The sequence below is a fragment of the Erinaceus europaeus genome, chromosome 5 (genome assembly GCF_950295315.1).
Source record: "Erinaceus europaeus chromosome 5, mEriEur2.1, whole genome shotgun sequence".
Taxonomy (NCBI): Eukaryota; Metazoa; Chordata; class Mammalia; order Eulipotyphla; family Erinaceidae; genus Erinaceus; species Erinaceus europaeus.
Window position 1 is genome coordinate 116,646,391 of NC_080166.1, and position 26,187 is coordinate 116,672,577.

General features: G+C 38.5%; 1 protein-coding gene across 3 annotated transcripts in view; it reads right to left on the reverse strand.

The window, feature by feature from the left end:
* The window catches only part of FRY (FRY microtubule binding protein), a 495,577-nt gene that overhangs the window by 456,017 nt on the left and 13,373 nt on the right, over positions 1 to 26,187 (reverse strand). Inside the window, exon 2 of one of the 3 annotated variants that reach the window (XM_060191648.1) lies at positions 20,380 to 20,456. The exons of the other annotated variants lie outside the window; for them this stretch is intronic. Coding sequence (XP_060047631.1) covers positions 20,380 to 20,450 — 71 coding nt within the window. The 5' untranslated portion in view covers positions 20,451 to 20,456. The remainder of the gene's footprint in view (positions 1 to 20,379; positions 20,457 to 26,187) is intronic. 3 annotated transcript variants of the gene reach the window in all.

Consider the following 26,187-nt stretch of genomic DNA (forward strand, 5'->3'; position numbering starts at 1 on the left):
GCAGCTGGTTGAGTGCACATGTTACAGTACCCAAGGACCTGGGTTCGAACCCCCACCTACAGGGGGAAAGCTTTGCGAGTGGTGAAGCAGGTCTGTAGGTATCTCTCTGTCTCCCTCCTTCCCTTCCTCCCTCCCTAGTCTCAATTTCTGGCTGTTTCTATCCAATAAATAAATAAAGATAAAAAAAGAAAAAAAAAACCTCAAGAGGGACATAATTGGTCATTTACATAAATTTTAACTCCCTTAAAAAAATCTGAAATCATGAGCCTTACATCATGTAAAAAAACACATTTATTCCTCTCCACTGGATGCTCTAATTAACATACTTAGCCACTGCTCTAAAACTTTACTATATTTCAATGCTTAATTCATCATTTTGTTTACCTAAGATATTCAATAAGCTACAAGGGAAACCTCTCATATTCATGTATATCACTTAATGCACATTAAAGTGAAACCTAATTCATTCATATAAACCCTTTTTCACAGTTGTTGGTAAAAGACTTAAAGGCTGTTAGCACACTTAGCAGGGGGCATTAGTTTATGAGTTTATAAGATGATTTACTTTTAAAATCTCCTAGCTTTTCAATTAGATAAGTGATTGTGAAAATTAATTTCCTGCAAAGTGAAACAAAAGATTCTAAGCCAAGACCAAGAGAATTACACTTTCTTATGGGCAAAAGAAAAACAAAACAAAACCCACTTAAGTTACTACTATGTGGTTTGCAAAAAAATTCATTAAAATGAAGTGAGATTCTAGTTTTAGGTTTGTGAATTACATAGATATAGAACTGAGTATGCTTCCAGATTACACTCACTTAACATACCAAGAAGATGAAGGGTTGAGGAAATTTAATGATCAATTCACACCCAATTGAAAATGTGAAAACTATTCTGAAGCAAAACTACAGTTTGGACTCTACTTTTCAGTGTGAGAATTAATACTTTTACAATTTATCTGGTAAATACATAACACTTCACTCTTCTCTACCAATATAACCAATAGAATGCCCTGTGAGTAGTATTTGAGTTAACCGAATACTATAGGAAAGTTTTTTTGTTTTGTTTTGTTTTTGCCTTCTATCTCTGTAGAAATAAGTTCTTTGTACAGAACTACGACTCTATAGAGGTCCAAATCTTGAGCAAGAAGATGACAAAATCATAGGTTTCCAGTGTACCCAACAAAATGCTAAATTTTGTGGAGTGTAATGCTCTCCTATTTCCATGTGGGTCATGGGACACAAAACAACATGTCTTATGAAATTGGTAAAAGGGCAGATGAAGTTATGACACAGATGATGAAGCCCAGCTATTAGTCGAAGATTTATTCAGTAGTGAGGAAAAAACACAACTCATTAGCTTAGCACGGGTTTAAAGGAATCTGGGTTATCATAACACAATGAAGTTATGACACAGAGATGATGATGCCCAGCTATTAGTAGAAGATTTATCCAGAAGTGAGGAAAAAACACAACTCATTAGCTTAGCACAGGTTTAAAGGAATCTGGGTTATCATAACACTCTAGCATTCCTCAACGATAAGAGTGAATAGTAAAAGTGAAGTGGGAGAAAAGACATTGCTGACAAGTCCCTAAAAACATTTAAAATGCTTCAATTTTTGGGAGTCAGGCAGTAGAGCAGCAGGTTAAGTGCACGTGGTGTTAAGCTCAAGAACAGCATAAGGATCCTGGTTCGAGCCCCTGTCTCCCCACTTGCAGGGGAGTCGCTTCACAGGCGGTGAAGCAGGTCTGCAGGTGTCTATCTTTCTCTCCCCCTTTCTGTCTTCCCCTCCTCTCCATTTCTCTCTGTCCTATCTATCAACGACGACATCAACAACAACAATAATAACTACACAACAATAAAAAAAAAAAAAGGGCAACAAAAGGGAAAATAAAAAAGTAAGTAAAAAAAGCTTCAACTTTTTCATCTCTTTTGTTTGCTTAAAAATGTATGTATATGAACAACAACAATAACAATAAAAATGATAAACAAGGGCAACAAAAAGGAAAAAATGGCCTCCAGAAGCAGTGGATTCATAGTGCAGGCACTGAGCCCCAGCGATAACCCTGGAGGCAAAGAAAATATGAAATAAATAAAAATTTAAAAATCACATGTATATGAATGATAAAGTGTAATCATGCCAATGTAGCCTCTATCTTTAATTGCATGGTTACTTCTACCCACTGATATTTTACAATGGTATCTAAAATTCAGTGTTTCTCAGATTAAAAATGGATTTTAAAGGAATCGTGACTAACACAGTAGTAAAAAACAGAATCCCAGTTCGAGCCCCCGGCTCCCCACTTCTCCCTTCACAAGCAGAGAAGCAGGTCTGCAGGTGTCCGTCTGTCTCTTTCCCTCTATATCTTCCCCTCCTCTCTCAATTTCTCTCTGTCCTATCTGACAACAACAGCAGCAGCAATAGCAACAACAATAATAACAGCAACAACAATAATGGAAAAAAAAAAGATGACTTCCAGGAGCAGTGGATTCGTAGTGCAGGCACCAAGCCCCAGTGATAACCCAGGAGGCAAAAAAAAAGGGAGGAGGAAGAAGAATATTTATGTCTTGCTAAAAGGAGAAATAGTTTAGACACCTCTGAGAATCTGAAAGTCTATTAAATAGGAAGCTAAGAAAGAAGCATTTCATCCCCTTATAAACTCAACTATCAGAAGAGTCAGCTGTTTTCTGAAGCACAAACGTAAGAAAACTGTCACTCTTGGTTTTAAAAATAAGGTACTTTCACAAATGCTTCCTTCTACCTCAGACTCAGTAAAGATGCTAAGGACTTCTACCTCAAAGTCCACTGGGCTTCATTTGTGCTAGCACCAGCTCAACATTTTGAGAATGCTTTTCCAGATTTTGGGTCCAACAATATTATCAGGAAGGGGTTAACATCAATAAAGCTGGACTACATTATTCCTGCCATTACATAAGAAGTTCTACAAATACTCAAGATTAAGTGGAGCTAAATATCAAATAGCTAGGTCAGTAGGGAATACAAGTAGGTCTGGAAGATATATACATTACTAATAAATGAAGATTTCAAGGGTGTACACAATCTCTGCCAGCCTAGAAGACTACCTGTCTGCTGAGGTCCTCGAGAACCAACTTTGTGCTCAGATGACGACGATGAGTCTTACTGCAAGCATATCACACATAAGAACAATGCCTAATATACTGTTAAGTCCACAGTATTGTTCAGTAAATGTCTGTTGAATGGAAGAATGAAAGTTCCTAAGGAAAGATAAAAGGTTTGATACAAAAAAACAAAACAAACAAAAACAGCCCAAAACCCCACAGGACTCAACTTCAAATTTTCAATCTGTTTTTTAGATCTATGACTATGCCTAGGCACTTATATTATAAACCTTGGATTTCTCCTTGGATAAAATACAAATGATATCATCTACTTCAGAGGCTACTTGTGACTTTTAGCACCTAGAGGCACAAGTTGTACTGTTCCTCTTACAACTCTATTTTGGTCATACTACTTATTTCTGCTTTCAATTTTAATACAGAAATTAGAGACTCATACCAAGATTTCATTTAAATAATAACTCCAAATTGTAAATAAATCAGTTTGCTTTCACTGTATTAATAATTGCAACAGACATGGATGCTATGTTGATATATAAATATATATTATATGCTAATATTTTATTTATATCAGCTTTGATATAAATAAAACAGCATATTAACTTCAGTCACCTTTTTTCTAATAAATGTAGCCATGTTTTAAAGCAATATATAGAAATAATTCATTATATCAAAGTTATATCTTTATTTCATATAGCTATACATCAACTAGAGGCTAATCTTTAGCCTTTCTTGGTGAACAGGAACAGATTCATTAGTAAGGATACAATAGCAAAAACAAGCATTGATTCAAATGGATATCGTTGTCTCCAGACTAATGTTATAACAGGCACAGAATTTCTTGAATCAAATAAATTTTACTTCCATGATGATCTGAAAATTCCAGATTTAGTTCAGAACACCTCAAATTTGAACCATGGGCTGCTATAGAAATTACACTTTAAAGTTAGTACTGTCAGGGTAGCAGCTTCTATGCAGTTGTGTAGCTGTAAAATGATCTCTATCTCTTAATGTCGTTGGGCCCGAGGTCAAATAATTATTTACACCCCCCCCCCCCCCCACACACACACAAATCATTGGAAGAACCATCAATGGTCACTTCCATCAAGAACTTTCATCATAAGCCCTCTTGCAGGCCTTCCCAAAACCCTGCCCAAACCACAAAGCAGCAGTGGTAGGGACTGCCCCAGCCTCCAAAGACAGGCTAGGTCATCCTTTCCTGACACTTGAGGAAGACTGGTCCTGAAACGAGTGCAGCCTGTAATGTTCCTAGCTGTGGCCATGAACTGTGAGTTTAGACCAGCAGGGACTCAGAGGTTACACAGACTCCTGTGCCAAACTATATACATAAACACATGCATGCAGACACGCACCTGGGTCAGTTGGATGGCATAGAGTTAATTTTATTCGTAGATTTTTTTTTCAAGAATAGGAGCTACTCCCTGCTCTAATTAAAATTTCTAGCCCTTTAGTCTGACACCATCTCCTCAGACAATATTTTTGTCCAACTCCATGTTAGCTATCAAACTCAAGTAAAAACTACAACTACTATAGTCATGGGTCCCTAGGAACATGACTAAAATGGGACATCCTAGCTTCTTTCCACCCTAAGATTCCCTATTCTCATCTGCTCTACTCCTACTTTTTGGTTCCTATTTATTAATCATTTTGTCCCATTTTATATCTTGCCATCTTTCAGCCACCAAGTTACAAATCTTACCATGATTCCATCCTGACTTCCCAGGGCAGATAACCTCACCAGTGTCCTGGAACCTCACCTCTCCAGAGCTCTACCCCACTAGGGAAAGACAGAAAACAGGCTAGGTGGGCAGGGGTAGATAGCATAATGGTTATGCAAAAGACTCTCATGCCTGAGACTCCAAACTCCCAGGTTCAATCCCTTGCACCACCATGAGCCAGAGCTGAACTGTGCTTTGGTTAAATAAAACAAACAAACAAAAAATAGGCTAGGTGTATGGATCAACCTACCAATGTCCGTATCCAGCAGAGAAGCAATTACAGAAGCCAGAACACCTTCCAGTTTGCACCCCCCCCCCAAATAATTATAATCCATACTCCTAGTGGGGAAGAAATGAGAGGGGAAGATGACCAGAGGGATCTGAACTCCAACTCCGTCAGGAACTAGAAAGGAGCAAAAAGGAAGGGACATTTGGATGTAGTAATAGGGTTATGTGTGACTTGGAAAGGAAGAGAAGATGGGATAATAGAAAAGAAATGGGAAAATATATATAAACATAGACAGATAGTTGTAGAAATAATAATTAACCCATATCTGCAACCTGCTAGAGCTTACAATGAAGGGACTGGGGATCCAGAACTCTGGTAGTTGGGTACAATGCAAAGTTGTACCCGTAATCCTGTAATTTTGTAAATCAATATTAAATTACTAATAAAAAACCCAAACTACTGGAAGAGATATTGCTTCTATTTGATTTTTTTAAAAAATATTTATTTATTTATTCCCTTTTGTTGCCCTTGTTTTATTGTTGTAGTTATTATTGATGTTGTCATTGTTGGATAGGACAGAGAGAAATGGAGAGAGATGGGGAAGACAGAGAGGGGGAGAGAAAGATAGACACCTGCAGACCAGCTTCACTGCTTGTGAAGCGACTCCATGGCAGGTGGGGAGCCGGGGGCTCTAACCAGGATCCTCACACTGGTCCTTGCGATTTGTGCCACGTGCACTTAATCGGCTGTGCTACTGCCCAACTCCCTCTATTTGATTTAAAAAAAAAAGCAAAAATGTTTTTTAAATCAATAAGCGCAGGCATTAACTATTTAGAATTGGTTCTCATCTATATGCTTTGGAGCTTTTGGAATCTAGGAATATTTTTAACTATTTACAATTTCCATGTTGTCTAATAAAGTATTTGAAAACCAGGAAAATAATATGAGATTTTCATTTCTAGTCATCTATAAAATACCGTTAAATATTATGTATATATAGATATAAATTTGTGTGTGCTTCCATTCACAGAATAAGAATACACAGGCACATGCATGTATATATCTGAATATACATGTTCACTCTACAGACTGAAATTGTCATCTTATATATGTATTCATGATCTATGATATATGTATACACACACACATATATATATATACATATGAATCTATGATAGTTTATTCTAGATAGGTATATTTAATATTGTGCATGCACAGGACAAGGTCCCTTCATAGACTGAGAAATATCACATTTCAGAGGTAGCTATCACCACATCAGGATTTCAGATTCCTCTTCCACTTTGGTCCACATTCAAGGGTAATGATAGTGTCCTCTATCTAACTTAGCTTCAAGTTTCCACTGAGTCTCAATTCCATTTGTTACTTAATCTGCAGCCCCTTAAACTACACTTAAACAAAAGGTATGGGTATATTAGGAAATATGTCCAGACAGAAATCATAGTCATGATTTGACACATCAAACTTTGAAACCTGTAACTGTATCATACTTAGGCTCTGTTTAATATAAGATTTCAATTCAAGCATGTTGTCAAATGAAATTTGAATATCCCTTAACAATATCTCAAATAAATTACACTGTTAAATTATACTTCAGAAGAAATTTACCAAGAAACTAAAAAAAAAAAAAAAAAAAAGGCTAGATCTACATAAGCACCTGTCAGATGCACCAGTATAACAACATAACTTAGTCTTTTCAGCACAGGCGTGTGTGTGCCATTTGTTCACCATTCACCTGAAACCCAGAATTTTGTTTAATCCTTTGAGCAATTGATTAAAGTTATGTCTTAGATTAAGTAATCACAGAAAAGTATTTTAAAATCATCCGTGTTGATTCCCCCATAGAATTTTTCCATTTGTCTGGCAACAAAAGGTCCCAGTAGATTCCCATTACTGGCAAAAAAAAAAAAAAAATCTGTTTCAGAGTTACAATTCCAAATGGACTTTCATTGCCAACATCCTGAATTTTCTAGTATGTCATTAAAATAGAAAATATTAAAACTCACTCAATTTATTTGTAGACTAAGAAGAATAGTCTTTACTTAAATTCCAAGATTTAGAACAATTGGTCACCATTTAATATATCTTTAATTCTACCAGTGAGAAGCAACCAGATTAAGAATCACAAAACTGAACCAGAAGTTACAGACTTACATTCTTGCTCTTATCTAACACAAACATATACATGTATACCTACACTTAACTTGGACAGATAACCAGTGATGAAAAATCTCCTATGACCTGAGATATCTCAGAGAATACAGAAAAATCAAATAAAAGGACAATGTGCAGGAAACAGGTTACTATCTTTCATGTCATCAGCTATGAATGTCATATTCTCAAGCTTCTTCACAGAAGTCTTTTTGGTTCTAATTGTTTTCCTATTTCCTCTCTCTAACCAAAACCTTTGATAATCATTATTTTATTCCTTCTTTTATTTTGTTGTTGAATTTTTAAATAAGAATTTTAACTTACATATTTTTAATAATTTTTAAACATTTCATTTATTTGTTGTATAGAGACAGAAAGAAGTTGAAAAGGAAGGGGCAGGAAGAGAGGGAGAGAGAGACAACTGCAGCACTATTTCATCACTCAAGAAGTGATGTTTTCCCCTTGCAGGTGGAGACTGGGGGCTTGAACCCAGGTTCTTGTGCATTGTGACATGTACACCACTACCCAATCCTATTTCTTTCTTAATTAAAGTCACTACTTGTTTTCCTAGAAACACCGTTAACTCTCTATCCTATTTTTATCATCATCAAATCAGGGGTAATTTTTCTAACCCACCCTCAACCACCCACTCGCACCTCTAGGTAGTCAGGTCTGGTTATAACTCCAGGGATAAATTTTTCCTGCTGATACATTTTTCATTCTTAAGTCTCTTTCTGGAATTTTCTTAATGACAAAGTCCTTTTCCTAGGATTTAATCTTTCCAACTACATTTTCCAGACAGTCATTTGTAAATTTAATTCATTAGAAAAATCCCAATAGAATTTTCATGGTCTTATAGGTCAAATGGAGCACCAGAAGCCACTCTGATGAATTAACTAATAGTCAGTGAATTGAAATACAAAATAAACAGTACCCACCACAAAGTTTCCTTCCTACCTGGAATGCAGACGGAACATCCGTTTCAAAAACTTCTTGGGGAACTCCAGGTTGTAGGATGGCGATGATCACTAAGAGATGTTCCGGACCCTTCAATTTCACTTGCAAGTTTAGTGTAGACATAGCCTTAAAGACTTTGTTTTCTCTTGCTTGCATTAATTTTAAGAAGTTTTTACTTTCAGTGCACTGTCCACTATAAAATATTTTCACAAACTGTCTGTATTTTAATTCTTCATTTATGCTGCACTTGTAGATCCCCAATTTAGCTGTCCTGCCCTGATCTCTCCATCCCCTGGAATCTATCTCTGCAGCATTTTTTCTGTGGCAGCTCATCAGCAGTTCATTCAAATGTAACTTGACCAAGATTGCTGTCTCTGACCTATCAAGACTTTCCCCTGGTGCTGTTCAGACTTGTCATCTGACTCTCACCTTCTAGAATCTCTCTATGAAGACTCCACTTTCATTGATTTGCCCCTTCTGGACACATAGACCTCTCTCATTCAGTCATTTTGGAAGTGTATTTCTCATAAAACCTGGGGCAACTTTCTAAAACATAAGACCTTCTCTTTGGTCCCAGTTTTAATTTTCTTAGGTTGGTATTAGCACCCTAATGATACCAATTCAGAGTACTGTCACCTTTATGTGGCAGGCTGAAAGGACTTTTCCATTACTATGCGTAACACCATCCAAAATGCATTGAACAAGGAACATAACACTTACTTGACTCTGCAATAGAAATGAGACCAGTTGTGCCCCAAAGTTCCCATATTTATAAACACCTCTCAAGTTACCAAATAATATTCTACTGCAGTGCAAACCCAAATCCTTATTGACATATAATTGGCATAGAACATAAAGTGAAAGTATACAACACAAAGATCTGCTATATGGATGCATCCTGCAATCATTACCATGGTAAGTTTAGCTAACATCTAACTCCTCTTTCCTCTTACTCTCTAAGTAACTTTCAAATATGTAAAGCAATATTCTTAACTGTAGTCATTATATCACAGAATTTAATACTTTCTAAATATGAGTATAAATGTTTATTGTTATGATTTCAGATTTTTCTTTTTTAATTTAGTGGGTTAATGCTTTACAATGCAATCATTTTGATAGATGAGTACAATTTCATTATGTGCTAGGACCCCACAGTTCTCTTCCACCGCCCTCCCGCTCTCTATTAGTATCTTCCTAATGTGTGTTACCATTTCCTCTATCCAACTGTGAGCTTCTGGGTGTCTGATTGATATATGGATTCATAAAGTCAGAGATTTACCCATGTGATTAACAAATCAGATATCTCTCCTGAAAGGGCCGCTTTACTCTCAAAACTGCACCAGAACACATGATTTCCACTGTGCTAATAAATACATAGCACAAAAAAAATTATTAGGGCAGTAAGAAGCTCCAGGGCTTATATTTTCCCAAAAAGTGAACTTCAGGTGCTTTGTACCACTTATTCAGCATAATCAGAGAATACAGGAATTGCTTCTCACATGCAGGAGTTGGCTTAGAAAAGGGTGGTCAGAAAGGCTATAAAATAAAGAAGCAATTCTGCTAGACTAGGGTGGGAAAGATCAACCCAATCATTGGATCTGACCCTGCCATGGTAACTGCAGGCTGGACTCAAAATTCAATACATCTTTGAGTTTTTGTTGTGTTTTTTTGGGGGGGGTGGGTGGGTTATAGCAACTTCAAGGGCTAATTTTTTTTTCAAGGGCTAATTTTTAAGTTGAGAATTCTGCATGGCCCATCTATAATGTTATAAATATCCAGATGTTCTGTGGCAGGAAAAAGGTCTCCCAACCTCTGCTCTAGATCACTCAGCCACAGACATTTTGATCAGCAGTGAGAGCACCACACCTTCACCACCACCTAGACCAGCACCACAACATCAGCCCTTTAACAACTCAGTTTAGACTGCACTTAGAGAAAGTGACATGAGAGAAACTGCCAGGGGAAACTTATATGAAGTGGTCTGGAAGGAACAGGCCAGGGATTCGGCTTCTTGTTTGAGGGAGAAAAGCAAAGTAAATGTCAACAAGATCTGTTTCAACAGGTCCAGTCTCAATTTTGTGAAGGTTAGTTTTCACCTTCACTGTCCAACCCAGCAAAACTCTCCCATCACGAAATTAGCTTTTCTCCCCTCACTTTTTTCTATTTACTTTCCTTTTTTATTATTTTTTTAAAAGGAATTATCTTTATTAACTGGATAGAGACAGCCAGATATCAAAAGTGAAGAGGGAGATAGACAGGAAGAAAGACAGAGAGACACCTTCAGGCCTGCTTCACCACTCATGAAGCTTTCTCCCTGCAGATGGGGACTGGGGACTTGAACCTGGTTTCCTGTGCATTGTAAGTTGCGCTCAATCAGGTGTGTCACCACCCAGTCCCTCTATTTACTTTCTAGGGATTCAATTTATCCAATCACTCTTGTGTGACACTGTAAACAGTTACCTTTTTATTTCCAAGTATTCTGTGAATGCTTGCTGAATGAACAAATGATGGTTAGCTTAGTATTACAGTAAGCCAGTATGGTTCTGTAGCCCCCATGTCCATTTGGTCAATTCCAAATTATATTCCTCCATGAGGATAATTTCTGGAACCATCCGTTCCACCCCGGTTCCATGGCTGCCAGTTCTTAGCAACATCACCCCACCAGCCAGATATTCGTCGGGATGCGGCATCATCTAAGTTCATTTCCCACGTCTACGCTCGACCGGACCTGCCAATATACGCGGATATCTTCGCCCACGTCTCGTCACCCAATCTGGTCCCCTACGCCTACACTGAACTTCTCTGTTCCAGACTCATGGAAACAGAGCTGGCAGTCAGCTGAGGTAAAGAACAAACACCTCATCACAGACCCCTGTAAGCGTCAACCCGGCTTTGACCTAGCACGTTATGATTGGGCCCTCCTCAATCGCTATCGAACAGGCCATGGCCGGTGCGCCACTATGTTCCATCGCTGGGGAGCCAGAGACGACCCGAACTGCCCCTGCGGCTCCAGACAGACTATGACCCACATAGTCAATGACTGCCACCTCTCCAGATTCAAAGGAGGTCTCGAAACTTTACATCAGGCTCAACCTGACGCTGTTGACTGGCTATGGAAGAAGGGCAAACGCTAGAAGAACAGTAAGCCAACAGCCAGTGCAATTCTAAATTGTCAGATGTAGGACCTGGGTGGTGGTGCACTTGTTTGACAGCACCTGTTACAATGTGTTAAGGATCTGGGTTCAAGCTTCTGGTCCCCACCTGCAGGAGGAAAGCTCTGTGACTGATGAAGCAGGGCTGCAGGTATCTCTCTGTCTCTCTCTCCCTGTCTACCTCCCCCTTCCCTCTCAATTTCTGGCTGTCTCTATCCAATAAATAAAGATAATAAAAAACTTAAAAAAAAAAAAAAAGCTGGGCAGTGGTGCACCTGGTTGAGTGCACGCACATTACAGTGCACAAGGACCCTGGTTCAAGCCCCCAATCCCCACCTGCAGGGAGAAAGTTTACAAGTGGTGAAGTAGGGCTGCAGGTATCTTTCCCCTTCCCTCTTGATTTCTTTGTTTCTATGCAATAAATAAAGATAATAAAATAGAAAAGAAAAGAAAGAAAATAAGTACTAAGAAAGAAAATAGTACTGATGGGGAATAAAAGAAAATTTTAATAGAACAAGTTTGCTTTAAGAGAGGGAGAGAGATGGAGAGAGACACCTGTGGCCCTGTTTCCCCCTTCCCTCTTGAATTCTGGCTGTTTCTGTCCAATAAATAGAAGATAACTTAAAAAAATGGAAAAACTTAAAAAAAACCAAATAATTTAGAAAAGAAAGTTGTCAGATGTACAAATTTTTTTTTTTTTTTGGTCTGGGTTATTACTGGGGCTTAGTGCCTGCCACATGAATCCACTGCTCCTGGAGGCCATTTTTCCCCCTTTTGTTGCCCTTGTTGTAGCCTTGTAGTGGTTATTATTGTTGTTGTTGATGTCGTTCATTGTTGGATAGGACAGAGAGAAATGGAGAGAGGAGGGGAAGACAGAGAAGGGGAGAGAAAGATAGACACCTGCAGACCTGCTTCACCACCTGTGAAGTGACTCCCTTGCAGGTGGGGAGCCGGGGGCTTGAACTGGGATCCCTATGCCAGTCCTTGTGCTTTGTGCCACGTGCACTTACCCTCAGATGTACAAATCTTAACTCATGTGACCTTCATTAAAATAAAATTTACTATAGGGTGTCAAAAGTCATGACACATTTTTGCATAGAAAAATGGAAATATATGCCATGACTTCTCTGACAGCTCAATCTTCCCTCCATCTTATGAATGAGAGAATGGAGCAAGGCAGCTTCATTAGTTCTCAGTCACATAACCCAAAGAGTCTGGTTCCAGACTATGTGTTCATATGTTGCCTCTGCTGGGAAATTGTGCAGATGCAGTCACATCTGCCATATTGTCCCCTCAGGCTAGTGCCAGTTCCCGCGAGAGTTAATAAGATATTCTCGAAGTGCTCTTCCCCAACCAATCCTGTCCCAGCTTGTCACTCCCGGTTGTTGCCCTATAAAGTCCTTCTTCTTCCATCCCTCTCTCTCTCTTGCCCGCTTTTCACCTCAGTGAATGGAGGGCTGCTGTGCATAGCGACAGAATTTTTGCTACCTCCATGTGGCCCGAACCACTGTGCTCTCACCCAACTCTGAGGTGTCCACGCAAATAAAGAATTGTGTTCCCTCTCCACTCCGGATCTCCTCTATCTTTCCTCCACGTCGCAGCCGACACTATTTCCTATACTGAACTAACAATAATAATCCTTTGAAACATAATTATTCAATAGATTCCAAAAGCAGGGAAATAAATGTGCTATAGTACATGGCGAAAAGTAGTTAAATATTAAAAGTAACAGGGTTTTATAAAACTGCTATGACAGGGAGTCGGGCAGTGGCACAGCAGGTTAAGCGCATGTGGTGCAAAATGCAAGGACCGGTATAAAGATCCCAGTTCGAGCCCCTGGCTCCCCACCTGCAGGGGAGTCGCTTCACAGGTGGTGAAGCAGGTCTGCAGGTGTCTATCTTTCTCTCCCCCTCTTTGTCTTCCCCTCCTCTCTCCATTTCCATTGTTGTTCCTATCCAACAACAACGACATCAATAACCACAACAATGTTAAACAAGGGCAACAAAATAGAAAATAAATAAATATAAATTTTTTTTTTAAAAAAACTGCTATTACAATAAGAAAAAGTATTGACAGCTTTGTAACAGAACAAGTCGGTTCTCTATGGCTTGAAAACCTGCAGATTTGCCCTTTGTGTGCCTTTTCACTAGATTTTATCTTTTTTCTTTCTTGGATAGAGATAGAAATGGAAAGGAAAGAGGGAGAGAGAGAGACATCTTCCCCCCTGCAGGTGGGAACGATGGGCTTGAACTCAGGTCCTTGCATATGGTGACCTGTGCTTTTTAACTGCATGTGCCAAAGCTCACCCCAGATTTTCTTTTTCTTCTTTTTTCTTTTTTAAGTGTCATTGCTCTAAATTCTAGAGTGCTATTTAAAATCCTTAAGTAATTTGCATTACCATCGAGTTGTTTTAATCCCAAAATGCAGTATAATCTTAACTTTTAAGTATATCAGATAGTTAATAATTTCAATATCAATCATCCACATCTAATGATATATTTTCTTGAGGACCATATGAGAATCTTTTTTTCTTTTTTCTGAATTTAAACTCAATCATGATCCCCCCAAAGGAGTTATTTCTCTTATGCATAAAGAAATAAACTATACTCTATATCACTATATCTAAAATGTAATTTAAATTTTTTTCCATTTTCATGAAAAGTTTTAATTAAAATAATAGCTCTGGAGTTTCTCCCACCAAGATAAGCAGTAAGAAATAAAATTATATTTCAATCTGATATCAGTAACATAGACATATCAGTAACATAGACATACGTAGCTGTGTATAAAAATTGTTGCAGAATATTTAACCTTCTAACACCCAACACACTTTGATACTTGTTTTCTAAATAATGGTTTTGATATACTAAATTGATTTTCTGACTCATGAATGAATTGTTAAGAGTTTATGATTTGCTGTGTTTCAAGACTTCATAAACTGTACAAATTTTGGATTTTCTCTCTTAGTCCCCGGTAAAGAGGGTTACTCACAGAAAAGCTCATTAATTGTAAGGGTAGGCACACACAATACTGACAGCCTTAGACAGCCAAGAAAGGCACCAAGTCAGTGTGGGGTGCACTTGCCCCATTTTCTCAGGATAGTGGCCTCCTCATTAACTATTTTGCAAATTACTCATTAAAACTTGGCTTTGCTAAGTCTGTCTTTGGTCCAGTGATTGCTGCCAGATTTCCTGTTTACACTGAACTCAGTGTGTTGGGTTATTGTCCCCACTGAAAAGTACTTTAGACACAGAGACGAGATGAATCAAAGCAAGAAAACGGATCTCTAGTATAATGGTACCCTTTGGCAAAGAATCAGTGAACACTAAGCAACCAATATGCTGTACATATAGTCAGCAATACTGCGCTGAACACTTGACTTTTGTTGTGCGTATAACTCATGTTAAATGCTCTCATCCCGATTAGAAATAGTTAAGCTGAGGGGGCCAGGCGGTAGCTCATCGGATAAGCCCACATAGTGCAAGTGAAAGGACCTGCGCAAGGATCTGGATTCGAGCTCCCGGCTCCCTGCCTGCGGGGAAATCGCCTCACAGGTGAAGCAGGTGTTTATCTTTCCCTCCCCTCTCAATTACTCTCTGTCCCATCCAAAAAAAAAAAAAAGGTAAAAATAGCCGCAGGCAAAAGGAACAAATTTAAATCTAAATAAATAAATAATGACAGAGATGGGCCTGGGCCAGGTGGTGGCGCCCTGAGTTAAGCATATGAAGCACAGGGATCAGTGCAAAAATCCTGGTTCAAGCCCCTGGCTCCTCAGGGGGTAGGAAAACAGGTCTGCAGATGCCTGTCCTCTCTCTCCCTCTCTATCTTCCCATTCTCTCTCAATCTCTCTCTGTCCTGTCCAACAACAACAATAATAATAGCAACAACAACCCTGGGAAAAAGAAGGCCACCAGAAGCTGTGGATTTGTAGTGCAGCCACTGAGCCCCAGTGATAACCCTGGAGACAAATAAATACATAAATAAAATAAAAGTAACTAAGCTGCAATCAGCAAGATATTTTTGGGGGGAGGGAGGATGACATGTAAATGATACTTTCTCTTCCCTACTCTCGAGTTTCTGACACCACCCCTGTAGAAAATACAGAACATACTTTTTGTTAATTGTCTAGTTTTTGTTTTACAAAGAAACTACCTATTGTAAACAGGTTACTCAGTTTCATGTCAGATGAAGTACAACTTCTCGGCCCATGTCAAACAAACTTTTCAAAAGTATCACAGGGTTAAGTCCACAATCTAGGGTGGACTTTAGGTTGATGTACTGAAATCACTAGAGTCATGAATCAATACCAAGAGGCATCAGGTTCTGGTCCTGACGTCATATCTCTATGTCTCCAACCTACCCAACTGTCTTTTTAAAAATTTTTAAAATATATTTATTTATTTTCCCTTTTGTTGTCCTTGTTTTTCATTGTTGTAGTTATTATTGTTGTTATTGTTGTTATTGTTATTAGATAGGACAGAAAGAAATGGAGAGAGGAGGGGAAAACAGAGAGGGGGAGAGAAAGATAAAGACACCTGCAGACCTGCTTCACCGCTTGTGAAGCGACTCCCCTGCAGGTGGGGAGCCAAGGGCTCAAACAGGGATCCTTACGCCGCTCCTTGCGCTTCGCGCCACCAGCGCTTAACCCGCTGTGCTACCTACCGCCAGACTCCCCTTTAAAAAAAATTTTTTTTAATATATTTATTTTCCCTTTTGTTGCCCTTGTTTTTATTGTTGTAATTATTATTGTTGTTGTTATTGCCTACCTAGCTTTCTTATGTCTAGTAAAGTTAGCCTCACTAAGTTCCTCTTAATGACATCTCTAAGAACATGAAAACAACTCTGAGCCGCAGATAACCCAAACTGGTATTTTATATAATTTCCCTTGTTCCTTAATTGTTTCTCATATGTTCATCTCTCTTCAACCACCCTGAGCTATTCAAAGGCTAGAGATTTGTATTAGTCTTCTTCACTTCTGTCTCACTTAGGGAATGGCACAGCTCAGGGCTCAGCTGACTTCTGGTTCTACCGGAGGTGTACTCCCAGTGTGGGGTGTGGTTCAGAGAATGTGGTTCTTGAGCTTCTGGGGATCTAACATTTTCTCAGAATTCTATAACAGCATATAAATTGTCTTTAAATTTTTATTAAAGTAAAATTTCATTTTAATCATATTATTTATATACACTACATTTTATACATAACTATTTCCAGATGTGCATAGCCGTAAATCAACTGAAATACACTGAATTTACTACTAAAACTCCAACTCTGTCCTTCACCATACTGTTGACCGGTTGCTCCTGATTTGCCCACCCCACTTCCTGCATTCTTTCTGCTTACCACAAATTTTGTTATACACTTTAAAAGCTGTCACATGATGAAAGAAAAGGACTTAAGTTGGAGGTGACAGTGTTTTGCAGACACACCTATCATGGCAAAATGAGAAACTGTGCCCACAACAGTACTATAAACCATTGACGTCCCAGTAAAAAAAATTAAAGCTATCTTTTATCTATCATAAAGTCTTAGAAAGAACTTCCTGCAATAATGTAATAATAAGTTAATGCAGCAGACCCCAGTATACTTGTGGGGAGTAAATAATGAAAATTATTTGAAGGAGACTGTAGTATACAAAAAGAGATTATGAAGCTATGAGTCTTTACATTTTCACCTAGCAAATAGTATGTTACTCTGTGCCAACTAATATCTGAATTCCTTTGGATTTGATGTCGGTCTAAACACAAAACCAACTTCACAGCATTCTAGGGTCTCAATTTCCCAAATCAGTGTTTTGTGACATGTTGTTATGCACAGGAAATTACACAGGGTATCTTCCTTTTGACATTTAGGACAGAAATTGTTAGTTGTCATAAGGGTTCAGTGTTTTTCTTTGTTTCTTTGGTTTTTACCAGAGCACTGTTCACCTCTGGCTTATGGTGGTGCTGGGGATGAAACCTGGGACCTGGGAGCCTCTGGTATGAAAGTCTGTTTGCATAACCATTATGCTATCCCCCCACACCCCACAAGAGATCAAAATGCAATACACTTGTGTGGGCTGAAATGTTACTATATATGCACTATACAGAAGTCTTTTCTGTTTCTTAGAAGCTGAAATATGAATAACTGGTAAATGGAACATAATCCCAAGTGTTAAATTTAGTAAGTAACTTGGTTTTATATTTTAAGACACTCATGCTTAAATTTTCCTCATTAAGAACACTATAAATCAAATACAGTGCATTGGGCAGTAAAGAAAATTACCCTGACATTTTTCTTTGTGACTGAATTTGACTATTATACTTCTAATTATAGATTCACGGGATGCAAAATTAAATATGAAGTGAAGTGATCATTTCCTGGGAAGAGTAGGGTCAGATCATTTACTAAATTCTCATTAATTTTTCTCTTTCTTTCCCCACCCCCCATCAAGACATAAAATGTAGATGGTTTTTAGTTTAATGACACAAGTTTCAAGGGGAGCACATTAGAAATGCAGAAACACATTCTGATTCTGAAAAAAGCCAGCATGGTCTAGCTGACTACAGCATTTTCCTTGGGTGATTTTTCTGAATCATTAGGACACTGCTTAAGTTACATGCACACACCCTAAAAGCATTCTGTCTGGCTCACTTCCCTCCCACTGATGATCTTATGCAGACATTATAATCAAAAGTCATGTGATGGGGGGCCAGGTGGTGGTGCCTTAGGTTAAGCATACACATCACCATGCACAAGGATCCAAGTTCGGACTCTGCTCCCCACCTGTTTCATGAGCAGTGATGCAGTTGTGCAGGTATCTATCTTCTTCTCTCCCCATTCCCTCATCAACTTCTCTCTGTCCTATCAAATATAACTAGAGTTGAAAGAAAAAAAAAAAGGTCACTAGGAACAGTGGATTCATAGTGCTAGCACTGAGTCCCATTAATAAGCCTGATGGCAAATAAACAAATAAATACTTGGAAAAAGTGATATGATGAACTTAAAATCTTTCATCAGAAAAGCAGGTAAAGTACTGTCCCTGAATGCCTCTCCCTGACCAACAGTGATCATAGTGGAGGATTTCTATCACACAGGCTTTCACATCGCAGCTCGATCAAGTTGGTCCACATGGCTTGATGAAGTAGATGCACATGTGGACCAGCCAAATAACACTGAAACAGGATTCTAACTTTCAAACTCGGATCCTTATACAATCAGTCCCTAAATGGAAGAGAGGTTATCTTTCCAGGAGAAGCATTCATGGAAGGGAAGAGGTATTATTTAATAGATACTAAAGTCAGGGCTCCTCTATCAATCTTTCTACTACGAGAGACCAAAGTACTTCAGATATGCTGTAAATAAACTAGATAGTATTATTTTTATGACAAAAAAAAAAAAAAACCCAGCCCTAGGGACTTTACACACTCTTTTTCTTACCCTTTACAACAAACCTATACAGACACTATAATCTCCATTTTCAAATGATAAAACCAAGTACCCACTATACGATACAGATGCTAAGATTATTAGTTTTTATGCAAAGAAGAAAAGGCCTAAGGTTTCCTGACCCATCTTATCTGAAGACTTCTGTTTTGCAGTATGATTTCCCATATCATTGTACTGTTCACTAGACAAATGCAACAGCCAAACTCTAGAGGAAGCTGGGCAATGGGATTAGTCTAGATTTGTCTATCATATCACACCTGCAGCACTCAACTGTCTTCAGAGTCAGTCCCCAAGTGCCAGTGCCTGTGACCACCGTCTGGAGGGTCTGCTTCTCCTGATCCACAGGGCACACAGTTCACACACCAAACCATAGCAGTTCCCTGTCAAGTGTGGGAGCTACACAGAAGTTTTATTTGGGTAAATAGTAGGCCAAGCTAACCTAGAAACTATTGGATAATTGACCATTTCCTGTTGGAATCTAAAAGTCTGATAGTTTAACAAGAAAAAAACCAAACATTTTGTTCCATAAATGAACCTAAGAAGTAAGGAGGGGGTGATTTATAACTATCCTGTGAACTCTGTGAATTGAGAAAAAAAGCAACTCAATATTTTTGGCTCAAAACAGTTTTGGATCTAAAGCATCTAGTTTTCACCTACAGGACAATCAGTTCTGTAGAGTAGCAGATCTCTCTAGTGTGATTGGTGCTCATAGAGGGGGGGAAAAAGACTATAAACAACACTAGTCTGGAACTGAAAAGGAAAATGACTATTAAATATTGTTCTCAGACAAAAAGAGGAGCTGCTTTAGTAAAGAGACCATTTTATGACACTGAAATGTTTTCATCTATTTGAAGAGTGTCCAGTTATGCTACTTACACTCACTGTGCAAACGGTTGAACTTTAATTTCTTATGAGTTAAAATGTATCCACTGGTACTACTAATAAAAATTACAAATAGTGAAAGTGGTGTAATAAAATATGAAGGTATTGTCTTCATTCTGCAAAATAATTGATTATTTTGCTATTTAGCTAAGCATGTACTAGAAAATATTATTTTTTGTGGTGTAGATCTAAACAGAAACAGACCTGCAGCCACTGAGGTCATAGTGGTCAGTGTATGTTGTATCTAGGAGAACTTGAGGTTTCTAAATATATTTAAATTTCTCTCTAATTACTAAGAAACTAGACTTACATGCACAGTGATGCAAATCCTTCAAAACTCCCATTATATTTCCCTTTAGGCCTTTGTTATTTGCATTATTTTATCATTCATATTATTTGCAATTTCCAATGCACAACAGGAGGTGATTTTTAAACAAGGCACAGCACAAGTTTTAAATAAACTGACTGATTTCTGATGAAGCTGGATAAAGGGTTTTGTACTTATAGTCTTGAAAGTACTCAAAATTTAAAAATTGTAAGATTTATTTGAGAAAATTATCAATGTCATCTTAGTGAACCAGAAATTACTCTTTCACTTAAACCCACTTTAAGAGTATTAGAAAAAAACAAAGAGTAAATGGAACTAAGAAGCACCATGGCTCTGAATTAAGTGTGACTTACCCCCACTCTCTTACTGTTTTAAGGATGTCATTTTAAAAGTGCTTACAAAATGTGTGGAGTTATCCATATAGGAAGTAGGTGTGTACCAAATATTCTTGTGGTGTGGAAAGTAACCATGGCAATCTGCAGGAGAAAATGTCTGAGTGAGTAAGCAAACAAACACAGACTTTTGAAGTAACTTAGTTTAATGGATAAATGGCTTCACATACATAGATTTATAGACATGTTTGTCAGGCCTTAAAGCCAGCCCCCCCTGCTCTGCTCCATGCTTCACTGCTGACACTATGGTCTATTTACATAATCATTGTTTTGCCTGAAAGATCCCCACCACGTTATCCCCTCAGGGTATTGCTAATTCAGTTAAAACCATCGCAACATTGCTAAGGATGCTTCCACCTTCCCAGCATGCCTTTTGCCTCTGTCCACCCCCTCCTAGCCATTTCCGTTTCCGACTTGCCACTTCCGGGGTTTTTACCCTATAAAGCCTTCTGCTGTGCCGGTTTCACTCTCTTTCTCTTCCGCGTCCCGACCTGGAGAGGGCTGATGTACATAGTGGGAGGCAGCCATTTTGCTAGCTCCACATGGCCTAAACCCGCTGTGCTCACACAGGACTCTGGGGTGTCCGTATCAATAAAGAATTGTATTACCATGCCATCATGAGTTCCTCGTCTCTCTCTCTCCGGCAAAGCTAGCCCAGCACATGTTCAAATAAATGACCCATGGAAGGGTAGATAAAATACTGGTTATGCCAGAAGACTTCCATGAGGCTTCCAGGTTCAATTTCTGGCACCATCATAAGCCAGAGCTGAGCAGTACTCTGGTCAAAAAAAAAAAAAAAATCCTTCAAATAAAGATATGACCTGCACCAGCAGAAAAGACAAAGTTAATTTCAGCACTGTTACAGAAGACAGAGGAGAATGTATTCACTTTACAAAGATTCCCAACAAAAAGAGGGTAAGTTGTTCAGAAAGCTAGTGTTTTGCCACCTATACAAAAAAAAATCTGTGTATACCTATGTTCATAGCAGCACTATTTGTAATAGTCAAAATCTGGAGGCAACCTAGGTATTCAACAACAAATGAGTAAATGAATGACTGAGAAAGTTGTGATATATATATATACACAATGCAATACTATTCAGCTATTAAAAATGGTGAATTCATAGTTGGAAAAAGGACTAGAAAGCTGGGTCAGGGAAGAGAGTAGCTCCCAAATATAGGAAAAGTATACAAATATTGTTAACTGTAAACCACATCTATTTGATCTGGGGCCCATATTCAGCACAGGAGCCTATGTAACCTCTGCATCCCTGTAGGTCTGCGCTCACATTGTGTGGTCACAGCTAGAACATTCCAGGTTGCACTAATTTCAGGACCCATCTACCTCAGGTAGTAGGTAGAGTATGTTGCCCAACCTCCCTTTGGAGAATGGAACATTCCTTACCATTATTGATTCACACTGAGGGCAAGGTCCTATAGGGGCACACAAAAGGGTCTACTATGTTGTTCCATATATGTATGTATGGTTTGGAACATGGCTCCCAATAATGGCAGATACATGAGGCTAAATTGTATACTGTATGTATTAAATAGTAAATGATGGACTTTAATGAAATGTGTATTTCTTAAAAATAAAGAAAAAAAGCTCATGTCCTCCACAGAGCACAGTAAGCTACTATTGATGGTGAAGTTCTCTATTTATAGACTGAGGGATTTATATTGCACTTAAATACTAATGGTTTACTATCAACCACAGGATACTCAGTTGGTCATCCTTTTCTTCTTCTGGCTGGTTAATAATCACTAAAAAGCCCTTTTCAGGAAAGCCTATTTTATTTTTTTATTTAATGAGTATTTAACTTAAACCAGTTTTCAAAGCTTTGCAAATAAGCAAATCTATCCACAAAAATGCAGGAATTTAATTCAAATCATACAAAAATTCTTGAGTAGATTTTTAGAGCTCAAAGGACTACCAGAAGACATTTGAATCATTGAGACTATACAGAATAAAGTTATTATCATTTGCTTTGTAAAATAAGATTGAGCCTTGTCTATAATACAGCTAATACTACTGATATCAAAGTATTAATAAAAAAAACTTCTAACAAATAAAAAATAATATATTGATTTCATTTTTTTTGTGTGTTTGTAAGTTTGGTTGATTCATCATAAACACTGTATAACATAATACAGTCTTTAAACCTTCAAAACCTAGTTATCTGGCCAGGGAGTTGGCTCAGCAGTGGGGCAGCAGCCTCAAACAGGCTCTGTATTGGAGCTCCTGTACCACAAGGGAACAGCAAGGAAAATTCGAGGAGTAGTGGAATGCTGTTTTGCAGGTATTTCTCTTTCCCACTTTATACATTATTCTAAAACTAGAAAGAAGTTGGATCAGGGAGGTGTCTCTGGTAATGAACATGTGTGAGACCCTGGGAAAGTTTCACACTACTTTAAAAAAAAAAAAAAGCAATTGCACATGAAATGGGAGTTAATTATTTAATTATGACCCAATTTCATTTTGATTTACAGTCTTTCAGACACATCATTCTTTCTTACACTCAGACTATTTGATTCCTGTTTCATTTAAGCACCCATTCTTTCCACATATCAGTATTAATACTCTTGAGGAACTCATACACTCAATGGTAAAAAAAAAAAAATTAACAGGATCAACTCTTACTAAATAAATGATGCAACAAAGCGCATATTTTTAAAGTGCTGTGTTAAAGAACCATACTAATAGAATTCAGAATATTAAAAGTGTATTTATTTTGACTTACAGCTGTTTAGAGCTACAGAGTTAGGGGAATATGTGCCCCTTTGAGTGAGAGGGATAAAAGACCTATTGGCAGAAGCTGGTGACTGTGTGACCTGTCCATCCTGTCACACAGTCCAGCACCTCCTAGAGACTCTAGACATGCTGGGAGTAGACAACAGCACCCTCCACATTGTTCAGCCTGGCCAGAGCAACCTCTTTGCAGTGTTCTCTACATAGATTCACTAGGTACTCGGGAAGGTAGAAGTCTGCCACCTGTCCATGGCGCTTGAGGTGGCTCTGTGATAATGTATAGGACTTCAATGTATGAGGCTCCAGGATGGGTCTGTAGCACTGCCCATTTGCTCTAACTGTCCAAATTTCCATCAGGAAAACTTGAATAAAATTCACAGTCAGAAGGAAAACACTACCTTATTCACAGAAAGGAAAACTTAGAACTATAGTTCTTCAGCACTTTTCACTTATGGGTTTCTTTAAAAGCGTAATCAAAGCTGCAACTACCACCTTCCCCCACTTCACCATCCCCCCAAATAAAAAAGCAAGAAGAAACACATCTTTTTTTTCTTTCTTCCCAGCATTACATAAATTTCTAGGGAAAAGTACCCAGGATCCAAAGGAAACCCATAGTGTGACAACCACTTTCCCCAGCTTCCTTCTCAGCTCTGAGCTTTGTCTGTTGTTTTCTAATCTAGGGTTCAGCTGGCACTGGCCCCTCACTGGGTGACTGAGCCTAGGGCACTGTGTTTGTTAGGGAGGAGGGGCTCCTTCTCTCTCTGACTCCTAATCAGCAGTCCTTACACTCAGTCCTGGCTGAGAGCTCAGTGGGCTGTGCCAGCTCTGACTGTCTTCTACTCAATGGGGGTAATTCACATATAATTTCTTTTCACCATTTCCAACACGCCTTTCCGGTGCTGAGGACACAGTCCAACAAGAAATCAAGGTCTGCCGTTTCGGGGAGGGGAGCGGGTAATACAGTTGAAAACACATACTGTAATGTGTTTGTGTCTGATGTGGCATTTCTGATAAATGCCTCAAGTGTTTAACAAACACAGAAGAGAAACTGAAAATACCTGAAAGGCACTCATCTAATTTGCACTACTAGCCTGTAAGTGCCAGCAAATTCCAGTGTCTAAAGGCTTTCAATGTTATTGATAGCTTATTTGAACATGCTGGAGTGGTCCCACAGGGCCTGAATCATTACTACTGCTGCAGAATAAGCCACTTACAATGCAAAGGTGGGGGAAGCTCCATAGGCATGATCAGAAATAAATGCTCTGCAGTGTCTACATCAAAAAGAGCCTTCTATGGTGTAACCAGTAAGCTTGTTCTGTTATAGTTACAAGCCCATTAGTGTGCAATCTTATCTGTGAAAGCTAAAGCAACAAACAACACCCTTAAGGCAGAAAACTCTTTTAAGCAGATAGTGTTCTTTTAGGAAATGTTACAGCTGTGACAGTCACAGAATACACCATGCTCTTAAAATCTGTCCACTCAGATTTTATCAGATGTTCTCAATGAGAAGACAAAAATATCAGCTGACTAGACAAGGAAGGGCAGAAGAGAAGAGAAATCGTCAGCCGAAAGAAGACCTTAAATTGAGGGAGAAAAGAGGTGAATCAGCTGCCACTGGTGCCCAGGGGGGAAGATGTTACCAGATGCACACCTGCTCACTGGGTGTCTGGTGATGTCAAGCTTTAGTGTTCCTTGGTGGAGAAAGTTAAAAATGTATAAAATTTAAAAATTATTTAAAAATATAAAATTTCAAAATTAAGGCTAGAGAATGGTGGTTAATTATTACTTGCTGACAGATGGGAGATGTGAGGCTGAAGAAGAATTCAAGGCAATCAATGTTGGTTTTGTTTTGTTTCTGAGAACCTAGATAGGAAAAAAATCAACTTACTTGTCCTGGATATTTGGATAAAGACAAGAAAGAATAGTAAGTGCCTGACTCTGTCAGAATAAAATCTCACACTTAACTATTTTCACAATGAAGTTACTGAAGTGTCAGAGACAAGTAGTCAAGAGGCAGGTTCATACAAAAGCTGGTTCTGCTAATCTCTCTGGCAACCACATTTTGGCTACCTCATTAGGTCTGAAGCTGGGGTTACTAGGGTGAGGAGGCCTAAGAGAAGTCCATTTGTGAGCAGCTTTAGTTGAAAGACAGATGGAATAGAGACCAAGACTCTTAGGGAGTTCGGTTATTATCTGTGGGTTTCAATTATCCCAGGCATCTTGGCTCCCAAGAGATGTGGTAATTGGGAGTCAGCTGTAAAGATGGAAATTCTAAGGGGCACAAGGTGTCAGTACTATGAATGACAGCAATTGATCAGCAGATGGGCTTGGTTTGATGAGATCAGTTGGCAGGGTGCTGTGTCTCTTGGCTTTCATATCTATTAGAGGGTGTGAGATAGGAGATAGGAAAAGCTGTTTGTGCTCCCATCGGATCCAAGAGGATGAGTATGAGAGCCCTCAGTAGACCACGAAAAGAGTGGGAAGCTTTTAAGACAGAAATGAGGTTGAGGAAGAAACCCATGGTGAAACTCTCACTTCAGAAGTGAAAATGAAGGGGTTAATTAGAAATTCTTTCCCCATGTGAGAAAATAAGAAACTTTGGAGGAAACATACAAATTTTCAGACAAAGATTATATGTAGAAGGCAGAATTGCGGATAGCTTTTATTAACTTCTATCTACGCAACATCTTTAGAATTCACAATACCAAACACATTGCTTGTATAATAAAACATGTGTTTAAAATATACTATTAGAAATTCATTTAATGTATTTTAAAATATAATAAGATATACTTTAAAATGTATCAATTGGGTGTCACATACCCATGGTGTTGGCCTGTAGGAATATAAGAGCAATTTCCTAAAGGATTTCTAAAATCATCTGAATGGACGCCTAAGAAACTCTTTAAGTGAAAGTAGGGGGAGGGGGTGGATACAACATAGTTTCCACTAGTTATAAGGAAGTTTACTGCATATATTGTAGAAGCTATAATTAAATATACTCTTTCTACTTAGTCATTGTTCAAGAGTAAACTATGGCTTCCTATGGTTTTCTTGTTATTTGAAG